Source organism: Charadrius vociferus, unplaced genomic scaffold (genome assembly GCF_000708025.1).
Source record: "Charadrius vociferus isolate BGI_N301 unplaced genomic scaffold, ASM70802v2 scaffold450, whole genome shotgun sequence".
NCBI lineage: Eukaryota > Metazoa > Chordata > Aves > Charadriiformes > Charadriidae > Charadrius > Charadrius vociferus.
The window spans coordinates 3,491,077-3,503,157 of record NW_009646931.1 but is presented as its reverse complement, the minus strand read 5'-3'; the positions used below and the strand labels follow the sequence as shown (position 1 = coordinate 3,503,157).

Below are 12,081 nucleotides of genomic sequence, written 5' to 3'. Positions count from 1 at the left end.
ATTTATCTGCAATTATTTTTCTTTGTTTTCTCTTTCAGGCTTATCCCAACACACTCGTATTTCCCCCCAGTAATTGTCATATTCAGTTCCGTATCTAGGCAAGCAAGGCTTTTTCTTTCAGTTGTTCATATACACTGCAGCAAAAACACCCTCCCTCTTGCCTACAGATACAAAGAAAAGGCAAGGAAATGGGAATACTGGGTGGAAACCACAGGAGAAAAATAAAAAAGGAAGTGGTGATGAGAGGATTTGTGCCAGGAGCGTATTCATACCCTGGAAGAAAGGAGGCAGACAGGATCGTATGGGCAAGAATCGCTGGCAGGGACATACAGTCTTACTACCTGGGAATGGGATGGAAAAGGGGCCACTGGGCATCATGAATGCAAGGGATTGCTGGCAGATGGGACTCAGGGAAAGGTTTAAAGAGGACAGCCAGATTCGAGGAGACAAGAGCTCACTGTGTGCAAAGAGCTGGAGTGCGGGTGGACAGCCCTGTGCCTTGTGCCAGGGTAAGGCCAGCTGCCCCCAGGAAACATCAGCATTACATCAGTTAGGAAACCTGCCTGTCTCGGAGCAGCTCTGAAGCCGAACCAGAGGATGGATGTGTTTGGAACAGCTCTGAGACCTTCATTTGAAACAGTTAAGTAGACACAAATGGGCTTACAAATATTAATGGGTTTCGCCCAAGATCCAACAGACTGGCTCAGAACAAGAGCCTGAGATCAATTAGCTGTTTTACGAAACTCTTGTTCAGCCATCCAGATACAACTGGCTCTGCCACCACTGTCATTTCTTCAGGATTGTAACACATTTCTTTTTGGTGGAGGAGGAGGTGCTAAGAGGAAGGAGAAGTGAGAGGATTTTACACTTTTACCTGGCCCATGAAATCTGTGAAGAAGAGCATGTTGGACAGGAAAGCCATCCATCCAAAGAGGTGGCTCACACACAGGTAGCGATAGTGGGATGGCATGCTTAAAAGTGTCTTCAAGAGTGATTTCAGGGTCATCCGCCTTTCATCCTAAAAGCAAGTATTTAACAATAATACAGTATTATTGCCCTGGAGGCTAATAAAATAGCTGACAGCAACCAAAAAAAGGCCTCAGCATCTTTGCATTGCTAAACTTCCAAAGTTTTAAATTTGTTTTTGGTGGGGATGGTTGCTTGGTTACTGAATATCCTTCACGATATACTTCATTTGTAGAGCCATTGCCTAATAAAGTTGTCTGAAAGATTCACAGAGACTCTGGGAGAGCTGGGGTACATTAGCAAGGATGTAACATTTCTTGGTGTTATAATCAGTAGGGTTATTACTTACTCGTACAACCAAGTGAAAATTTTCTGCCAAAACAGATTCAATGGAGCCTCAAAAAAAAAAATCAAACCAAAAGCAAACAAAAGGAATTCCTATATAGAGACAATCAGCTTTCCATTGAAAATTTAAAGCTGCCCCGGAAAAATGAAACTCAAAATACTTCCTGAGAATTAAAATGTATCAGTTGTGGAATATGGCACTTCTGAAGCCTCATTCCCATTCCCTTCTATCTGCCTAGAAAACTTCACCTCTTCTGGCATATCATTACCATGAAATTTCCACCATGTGCTGTCCTCCCCTCCATGAAGGAAAGACAGTGATGCATCACAGGAGATGTAGCACCACTCAAAATCCTTGCACCAAGAGAAGGTGAGCTCCGGCACTGGAACACATCATCCCATGGGAGAAATAACTCACTTCAAAATCAAAATGGTTTTGGTGCTGGTTAACAAATCTCACTGATGGGGAAAAACAAAATTTCTCACCACCTTCAATGCCCCACCTTACCTCCTTCCTCCTTTACTGAGCCCTGTGCCCCAAAACCCTCTCTCAGTTTCTTTTCCAGTCACGTTCATAAGATCACTTGTATCACTTGAATTTTTTTTAGTGCTGTAGGTGTGCTTGATGTCAGGCATTTGCGACACACAATTCTTACTGCTTTAAAGCTCCTGCATGGTTCTTTGCTTTTAAGGAAAAAAGGTATTATTTTATCTGTGCATGATAGAACACTTCCAGTTTTCTCTAGTGATGTTTGGAGGCAACAGTGTTGGGAGAGATGGTAAGGGAAGCTGTATGGTCATGAAATGTGGAAGAACAGTAAAAGTTATGTTTGTTACTGGAAAGCTGAATTTTGTCTTCAATTTGCTGTAAGATAACGACAGTTTTTCCTTTCTTCAGTGTTCTACTTGCTTTTCACATTCTGTGTCCCTTTGAACTAGGTTATGCTGCAAGCTGCTCTATAAATAATCACCACACATAAAGTTGGAAAATACTTTGCTCCAGTGGGAGGTTTTTAATCCTCATAGGAATGCCAAAATTCAAGTTGCTGACTTTCACCTTGAACTGCATATTGTCCAAATCCCTTGGAATTTCTCTTGGCATCACTGTCTCTTTTAAACAGGGCAAGCTTTCTATTCTTCTACAGTTACAAAAAAGCAAGCAAAAAAATTCCACAATGTCTCATTAGTGTTATTTCAAGAATAATTACTATCATTTGATTTGGCTTATTTAATTTGTTCAACCTTTCCACACGGTTCTTTAAAACAGCCTTTCCAATCAAAGTGTTAACATAAGGTCAGACAACTACAAAGGGCACTGCTGTAATTACAAAAAATACTGTGATAGCTAGATAGAAATGCTTGCTTTCTATTTAGATAGTTTAGAGAGTGGAAATAGAAACCGAAATGTTTAATGCACACATTCAATACACACCAACACACAAACCCTGCACTAATTTAAGTGACATGCTGAAGTTTGGCTCCATTTAAGTTTCTTATCCTTTAAAAGCTCACCATACCAAATTATTTTCTCTATAAGGTCACTAAAACACAAGGCATAAGTATACAGAGGAGTCAATGTGACTTGGGTTTTATGTCAGTAGATCCTGAGTAATTTGGCACCAAACTAAAGAACAAAAGATGAATCACTTTGGATGTCTGTTCATACTGTAACAGGCCAAATCTCATTAATAATCATGGTAACTATTAGCATGTACAAGCACAGTTCTTAATTTAGAAGACATAGGGCCATGATGCCTGCAGCAAAAAAGAGACACAGCAAAACAGGAAGCCAAACCATTTCTTCAAGGAAGCAATTACAGTAATGAATGAACCTAGAAAACATGGGCCACAAGAGACAGACCATTAAGGCAGTGAGTGTCTCGAATTTATATGTGCCCAGGCACATCAAAGAACCATGAGACAGACCAAAGCACTGTGAGCCTCTGATGGGCTGTCCAGCTAAAATTATAGAGAGGAGGGCAATGGCACAAGCGTGCCCACAGTGGACGCCAGAGCTTCACCTCGGGCGTCAGACGTTACTGGTTCGGTGGAATTTGTACTTGGCAAGGCAGAGACTACCCCAGTCCAGAGTCTGCTCCCCTTGCCTTCACAGCATCTGCTCTCTCTTCTTCGTTTACCTTCCTTCCTCAGTGCCCGCAGGGGCCAAGCAGACGACGACACTCAGCATCTCTGACAATGTGAGGTATGCTCAGAGGGAACAGTGCCAGTGAAGGATGCTGGCTGCTGACGTTGGCCCGTGGTGGGGAACAGGGACAGCATCGCGGTGTGCTAGCCATATTCTCCCGAAAAACTGTTGCTTTGCTGTCTGCCCCTCTCTGTGTTTGTCTGGCATTCTCACCAGGCCGTCTTCATCTTTTATTCTACCTTTGTGTTGTATCGTCTGGTGTAATAATATTTTTCTTCTGGTGAGGAATACCAAGTGCTATTATAATACATATGATAAATAGTAAAAAATAATAAATCCCTTTTATGTGTAGTTTAAACGTGAGTTTAGGTTTCTAACTTACCACAATCTGCACATTCTCAGTATTTTTTACCTGATGTATCAAGACTTGTATCAGTGATAGATATACATTACACCAAGAGATCAGAAGCGTAATTAAAACGCCAAGCAACCGTTTCATCACTTATTGTTATACTCAGAGACAAACATATACATTAGCCTTTGCGTACCTAGGATACCACGAGAGTGCAGTAAGGATTTCTATCACTAAAAGGCATCAACAAAACAGTAAATGCTATTATCTGTTGCCCAGACCGTTCCAGAAATGTGCTCTCCAGATATTTTTGAGGTAGGTTCACCTTTTCCTAGTTCAAAGATTGAAGCAATCTCTCATAAAAATGCAGCAAAACCAAAGTAACAGTGATGCTTTGAAAGCACTCGCTATTCTTTCCCACCAAAGAGTTCTGCCAAAGACACAGCTACAACATCACTTCAAAATAAAACTACAACTCCGGAAGCAAGGTAGCATTGCTGTAGAAGTATCAATTTTAAACACATCAGTACTGTCAATAAATCCTCAACGAAATGTCAAGCAGCAGCAGCAAACCCAGATGTTTACTAGACCAAGGAACAAACTCTTCATAGGTACGAGGTATGAAAGTGTGTGGGCTTCAGTGGGAGTTACAGATTTATATCAAAGATTAACGGTCTGTAGTCCTTGTCCACAATTTGATGTTAATTCTACTGGGACTAAAGGACAAAGTAGATCCTCCTGACAAAATTCACATGAGGAGGATATCAAGCAACTGACAATGGGCAGAAACCTGAACCTGGTTCTCCCTCAACCCTGCCAATTGTTCAAAGCATCAGGAAAAGTCTCTCTCGTCCCTCTTGCTGGAAATACTTTATAAATTAAAAAGAAAAAAGAAAAAAAAAAGGAGAGAAAAGAAAGAAGGCTTTCTCCTGACCCTGTATCCTGGTGGGGGATTCTTTGTCTGTGTGTGTGATGGGGCTCCATTCCAAATAGTCAGCATTAGCTAATTAAAGGGTCTCCAATGACGCAACAATATGGCTTACAAAATCATCTCTGCACTTACCTCTGTACGTGACATAACAGCGCATTTCCCTGGTTTAGCTGCAGCCTTTATTCCAGTACATGTTGATTTTAAGTAACCATTGTTGATTTCCTCCTCTATGGAGCTATACTTATAGGATTTAGTCACTTCCAACAAGAACGTTGTCTCTTCATTTTCATATCTGAGCGGGACTTCAGGAATACTGCGCAGATGTACGGTAAGGCAGCTTAGGAAAACCAAGGCTGCGAAGAAGAAAATCACCTGGAACTCTGATGCCAAGGAAAATCCTAGTACAGCTTGACCCCAATCCATAGCACCTGTCAGGTAACCCAGGGCTCCTCCCAAACCTACAGGGGTGGGAAAGAAGGAGAAAAAAGACCTACTGGCATTGATAAAATAAACAAACAGTACAGAATACTCTCAACATTCCCTCTAGAAATGACTGAATAACAACTCTTCAGATATTAATCACAAGAAATAGGAATACCGAGCTAATCACATACATGAGCAGTTACCAAAACATCTCTTGAAAAATATCCTCAGCTCTGGTGGACAGAGCTCTTCAAAAAATGCCTGAACATATAGCAACATGGGCCTCCATCTCTTCTTTTCTCTCGTTGAAGCTTTATTTTCTTTGAAACAGTGAGTAATACAAAATAAAATTCTAGTGGAATTTATGGTTTTCTTAAAACTTCACAGAACAAACAAACATTTAAATTATATAAAGACTATGTGTAGTTTAGACTTTGTAAGATGTATTTTATATAGCTGAATCTAAACAGAAATACTGTCTCCTTGTGAAATTAAAAAGAAAAGGAAATAAACCCAAAAGCATTGGTTTGTAGTTATCAAAATCCAAGTACCTCACCACTCAGAAAAGAAAACAAAAAGGATCAAATAGAAATGTGTAATTCTTTTTACTGATTTTCTCAGAAAAGTTAGAATAAAAGGTAAAAAAAGAGAATGCTACCTTCTGTCTCAAAGTGAATCAAACCAGGTTTCCGTCTGATTTTTTTACAATTTCTTCTTTTTGTTATTAGTGCACACGGTTTCAGAAGCACAAGAAAGTGCACACAGTTACATACGGTGCAGAGCTCTGGCAGGGGAAGCAGCTTTGTAGAGTCCTGGCACCTTGTTCACCAGGTGGCTCTGCAGGATGTGGGAGTTAAGTGGGATAGAAGCAATGGAAGGACTTGGAAGTATTTCTACTCTTCTGCTTAGAACTGAAGATAATGTATGGCAGAACCATTCTGTCTAACAAAAAGTAGCAGAGGTAACAGGACCTATATTTGCTTCACTTGCCAAACATGGGATTTTGATTTTGTTCTGGGCTTTCTGTACTTTTTTCCCTCTTGGGTCTGATTATGGCCCTCCTTCATGGTGTCCTACTGCGTTTTACAGGGACTGTATCCTTGCTTGTTCTCATGAAAAATAATGACTGTTAGTAGCTTTTTGAAGAAAACCTGCACTAGATGTTTGCATAGAGTGAATGTTTGATGTTTAGGTTGTCTTTGCATACTGTTTTGACAAAAAGCAGTCATGATATTGGAATGCAGTCTGAGTGTTGTGTGTTGGGTATGTACACTTTTCCTTCCACTTGTCTAAGTGGTCCTAAGTTTCACAGCTGCAAAGCTATCAAAGATTCATGTTCAAACCCTAACTGAAGACAAACTGTAGAGCAAAATCTTGGGAGATATTGAGTATAAAAAGAAGGAACGACATAGGGGAAACAAAGTAATATCTAAAACAGAAGCCAGAAAAGAAATGGAAAGATTGCTGTCTGTGTCTAATAGGGATAGAACAAGGAACAATAAATGTAAATTTTAAGGAACAAATATTAAGATTAGATTTTAGGGAAAACTGTCTAACAACAAGGCCAGTGAAGTGCTGGAACAGACTGCCTTGGGAGTGCTGCAGAACCCCTATCAAGGGGGGATTTCAAGAACAGGCTAGGTAATTACCCATCATGAAGGGTTACGATCCCGATGACTTTGCTACAGAGGGCACAGGATGCTGGACCAAATAATGCAATCTGTTCCAGTCTCATTTGGTGTGATTTGTCCCACATCCCTTTTCACAACTCAGTACACAAATGAATCAGCTAAATCTGTAGCTCCAAATTTGGAAATCAAGCCTTTTTAGTATCATCCAACAAAAAATTGCAACAAGAGTTCTGATGAAGGCAAGAATATAGAATCATAGAAAGGTTTATGTTGGAAAGGACCTTGAAGATCATCGAGTTCCAAGCCCCCTGCCCTGGGCAGGAACACCTCCTACTAGACCAGGCTGCTCAAAGCCCCATCCAGCCTGGCCTTGGACACCTCCAGGGATGGGGCAACGTGGGAAATCTGTTCCAGTGCCTCACCACCCTCAGAGTAAAGAATTTCTTCCTAATATATAGAGAGACTCACTCCCCTCTCTGTCCAAACAAGTGGTTGTTAAAAATTTAATCTGTCAGTTTCTAATGGAGAATACTGATTTCATGCCCATGTGGCTTTAAGGTTCCCCTATCATCTGTGCTCCTGGACACAGCTACTTCGTGTGTCCAAAACTGGCCTGTTGTCAATGGCTACTACACCTCCCTCCTGGACTAGAGTAACTGCCACTGAATCTACACGCCTCTGCTCTTGGCACGGCTCAGTAGCCACAAAAGTCTGCACCAACATAGATTGCATGACTTCTCATCTGGTCTGCTTTTTGTCTAGTCCTTTCACAGTGACTGCTCCCCGACAGGGCTGGAAGCTCCTCTCCATTCACATGACAGGTACACAGCCCTATGTGACTTCCCTGTATGTTTTCCAGACACAGGGCTCACATAGTAAAGAACTTGTCTTTCTGTAACTCAGCAGCATTTCAAATGTGTATAAAAGCAAATGAAGGTCTGTCTTCATTTGCAAGAGCCTGGACTGAACCACTTGGACTTATTTTGTGGAAGCTGTGAAGCTTGGAATTTTACAAACTCCTCCTATTTCTAAGCAGGAAGGCAGAACATATTGGAGCGCTGCTGACAAATGGAGATCAACTCTACTGGTTTGTGCAGCTTTTGCTCTATGTCACATGCTGAGTCAAAAATGTTATTTTAATGTGCTCTGGCAAGGAAACTAGTTACATCTGCTAATTTTTGCTTCACCAAAAACTTGAAAAAAAAAATCAGAACAAGCTGAATAAACACTACTTCACTTTTTTATGTAATTAATTGCTCTTACTTAAATCATGGATATGTTGTTGTACATGTTTATGCCTCCAGCCCTCTGCCACAGAATTTTTGTTGCGGCAATCACAAGTTGCTGTTCTCTGGGCTGTTCTCTGGAGTAGTGAAAACCCAGCAACAAAAGACTCGTGACTGAAGCTCAGGATCAGATGATCAGTTCATTCAAGATTAGAAACACAGTAAGAATAAAATCCATGCAATTGCCTTCCCCTCCTTCAAGCGGCAGGGAGGAAAGGAAGGGATCTGAGTACCTGTAAGGAGCGCGTGGTAATGCAGACCCTTCTCTTTATCCTGATGAGAGCAGACATCAAATAAATATGCTTTGATGGGGCCATCAATAAAATCAGCTGCAAAATCAAAAAGCACTACTCCCAGCATGGTAATGACTATTGCCCACGTCTGCCGAATGTCTCTCTCACCGATGAAAGCTACAAAAAGAAAAACACCCTCATTCTGACAGCAGCAGTGCCATGATCTGCAAAACCACATCTTCTCTTTCCTGATACCTCCAAATCTAAACAATGCTTAGTTATGCAAGACAGAGCAGTGATACCAGAATCACATCAGAGAAGGAGGGTAACTGAGTCTACGTAGTGCCGAGCTGTGCCGGGTTGACTTACTGCCTTGCGTCAGCACAAGCTCAGGGTACTCCAAGCTCCACCATCAAGAGCATCACCAGCCTTAATCTGCTCCTTTGCACCTCCATGGCACACTCTGGTAGCCTCACACACATGCATTTTGTAGGACTTTTGGGGTTTACTATTAGTCCCACCCTTTCATTGTTTTGTATAATCAAAAGTTGACTGTAACATCTCCTTTTGCACAAATGACTACCAGTATATTCAATACCAATGATATACAGGAAGAGAGAATGAATCAATCCATAAAACCACACACCTCCCCCCTCTGCCAAGTCATAACGACAGTAACAACTTTCCATCAAGACTATGAGAAGTTACACCTCAAGCTGAAATTTAACAGTATCTAGGGATGTCACCCCTATGTGGTTTTGCATATTCCAGGTACAACATGGTTCCCAAGGAGTTACAGATTTCTATAATTCACCTGGATAACACAGCCCTGAGTCAAACCAGGACTGCAACAAAGATACATTTTTGAATGATAATCCCTTTAAAATAGGGATTAACAGATATTCCGTTTGGATTTGCATTGCATCACAGAAACAGAATTGATCATTTAACTTAATAAGGTAGACTTTAGTCTGTAAAAACTTCTCTGGGCCTAAGAAGTGCTCTACTGGTATGAACTGATCAGGCAATCACACCAACATACAACATACTGTAATCACATGCAGAAACTACAGAACATAATGTAGAGGGTACATAACATGCAGCATTAGGACTGAGAAGTATATGAATTTTCCAGTGTTCCCCAGCTCCTTCACCGCAGCTGAGTAACATGATACCCAATTTTAACAGTCCATTTTAGCAGGGAATAAAGGAAACCCCCTTTTCTTTCTGATTCAAAAGGCTGGGATGAGTTTTGTCTGTCAACACAGCATATGCTCCTCACTCACCTGAGATCATCACGTCCCCATTGAGGTACAAAGCCATGCCTAACAGCATTATGATGCCCAGACCCAGAATGTAAGGTCTCCTCCTGCCCCAGCTACAGGTGCAGTGATCACTGGCTGAACCTACCACGGGCTGCAGCACGAAGCCCAGGATGGGGCTGATGAGCCACACCAAGCTGTAGAGGTTCTTGGGCAGACCTACACTGAGCAGCACCGGTGTGACAAAGGCGGCCTCCACGGCATAGCAGAACTCCCGGCCGAACATCGCCATGCTGTGCATGACCAGCCTTCCCATCGCTCGCTTCTTTGGCACCACTGCTCCAGTCCTTGTCACAGATTGCAGCAGATCATCCTCCTCTTCCGTAGTGCTGTCCATGATTGCCTTGGCCACCTCAGAAGGGGGTGGAAGAGTACCGTGGAAACCCTCTTTCGTTAAAGTCATCGGTCTAGCTACGCGCAGCTCTCCGGCAAGTCAGTACTGCCTGCCCTGGCTGACATGGAGCCCAGATCATATGCCGGGTGGGATCGGTCTGTGCTGGGGGAGGGACTCACATACTTTCATGGCTCTGCGATCACAAGTTATGAAAGGAAGGGGGCGGGGAAGCGTGTTAACATTAGCAGATCTGAGCTCTTGGGCGTCTGCAAAGCTCCCAACCATCCACAACTAAAGAACCACTGTTTAAGCACGAAACACACATATAACGGGCACATACATCACATGGGCGAGGCGCAGGACTCGCCTGACACAAAGATATTCCTCTTGTTGCTGTAAGACAGCGGTGATACTGAGAGACTCAAGCCCTCATCTTTCTGTTCAGCAAAAAACATAAGCACCAGAACGCCAATTTCCTGTTGACTGAACAGGGGAGAAAAGAATCTATAACATACATCCCGAAAAGGATTTCAAGGCATTTCATGAAGATAAGTAAGGGAACCTACCCATTGCCCTAGAGTGTTAGTGGCAGAAAAAAAGCTTGACAGAAGTCTGCCAAACAGCAACTGGAAAGTATTTTTTGTATCTGCTGTCTGCTGCCCTCAACACAACTGATCATTTTCTTGGTTTCTGAAAAACGAATGTGATGAGGATAACTTAGGGGTTTTTCAAACAGTCTTACCTGCCAAGAGAGGGCCATCTGTAGTGACATTCCAAAATTGTAGCTTTCCGCTTTGCCACCTGAGCGAAGCAGCTGATCCAACCTATGCTGAATCACAGAATAGTTTGGGTTGGAAGGGACCTTTAAAGGTCATCTACTCCTACCTCCCCTGCAATAAGCAGGTACGTCTTCAACTAGATCAGGTTGCTCAGAGCCCCATCCAACCTGACCTTGAGTGTTTCCAGGGATGGGGCATCTACCACCTCTCTGGGCAACCTGTGCCAGTGTTTCACCACTCTCAGCATAAAAAACCTCTTCCTTATATCTAGTCTGAATCTAACCTCTTTTAGTTTAATGCCATTACCACTTGTCCTATCGCTACAGGCCCTGCAAAAAATTTGTCCCCATCTTTCCTGTAGGAGCCCTTTAAGTACTGGAAGGCCCCTATAAGGTCTCCCCAGACCCTTCTCTTCTCCTGGCTGAACAACCCCAACTCTCTCAGTCTGTCCTCATAGCAGAGGTGCTCCAGCCGTCTGATCATCTTTGTGGCCTCCTCTGGATGCACTCCAACAGGTCCATGTCTTTCCTGTGCTGAGGGCTCCAGAGCTGGATGCAGTACTCCAGGTGGGGTCTCACGAGAGCAAAGGGGTAGAACCACCTCCCTTGACCTGCTCCTCCCTCGACCTGCTGGCCACACTTCTTTTGATGCAGCCCAGGATACGGTTGGCTTCCTGGGCTGTGAGGGCATATTGCCGGCTCATGTCCAGCTTTTCATCAGCCAGTACCCCCAAGTTCTTCTCGTCAGGGCTGCTCTCAATCCGTTCATCCCCCAGCCTGTATTCATCCCAGGGATTGTCCTGACCCAGGTGCAGGACCCTGCACTTGTCCTTGTTGAACCTCATGACGTTCACACTGGCCCACTTCTTGAGCCTGTCCAGGTCCCTCTGGGTGGCATCCCATCCCTCAGGCATGTCAACTGCACTGCTCAGCTCGGTGTCATCTGCAAACTTGTTGAGGGTGTGCTCGATCCCACTATGTCATTGATGAAGATATTAAACAGTACTTGTCCCAACACAGACCCCTGAGGTTAACCCCTGAAGTAAACATGAGTTTTTAAATTGACAATTCTGGGGTCACAACTTAGGTGCACTGGAGATTACAAGTACAGAACGACAGAATGACAGAATGGTGGGGGTTGGAAGGGACCTCTGGAGATCATTTAGTGCAATCCCCCTGCCAAAGCAGGTTCACCTACAGCAGGTTGCGCAGGACAGTGTCCAGGTGGCTTTTGAATGTCTCCAGAGTGGGAGACTCCACAACCTCTCTGGGCAGCCTGTTCCAGTGCTCCACTACCCTCAAAGTAAAGAAGTCCTTCCTCATGTTTAGATGGA

The 12,081-nt window shown here is 43.2% G+C and overlaps 1 protein-coding gene across 1 annotated transcript in view; it reads right to left on the bottom strand.

Moving 5' to 3' along the window:
• Positions 1-10,038, bottom strand: part of SLC45A2 (solute carrier family 45, member 2) — a 14,832-nt gene extending 4,794 nt beyond the window's left edge. Inside the window, exons 1-4 of the mRNA XM_009894688.1 lie at positions 9,600-10,038; positions 8,314-8,490; positions 4,873-5,198; positions 875-1,018 (exon numbers count right to left, since the gene is read on the bottom strand). Coding sequence (XP_009892990.1) covers positions 875-1,018; positions 4,873-5,198; positions 8,314-8,490; positions 9,600-10,038 — 1,086 coding nt within the window. The remainder of the gene's footprint in view (positions 1-874; positions 1,019-4,872; positions 5,199-8,313; positions 8,491-9,599) is intronic.
• Positions 10,039-12,081: the final 2,043 nt, after the last annotated feature.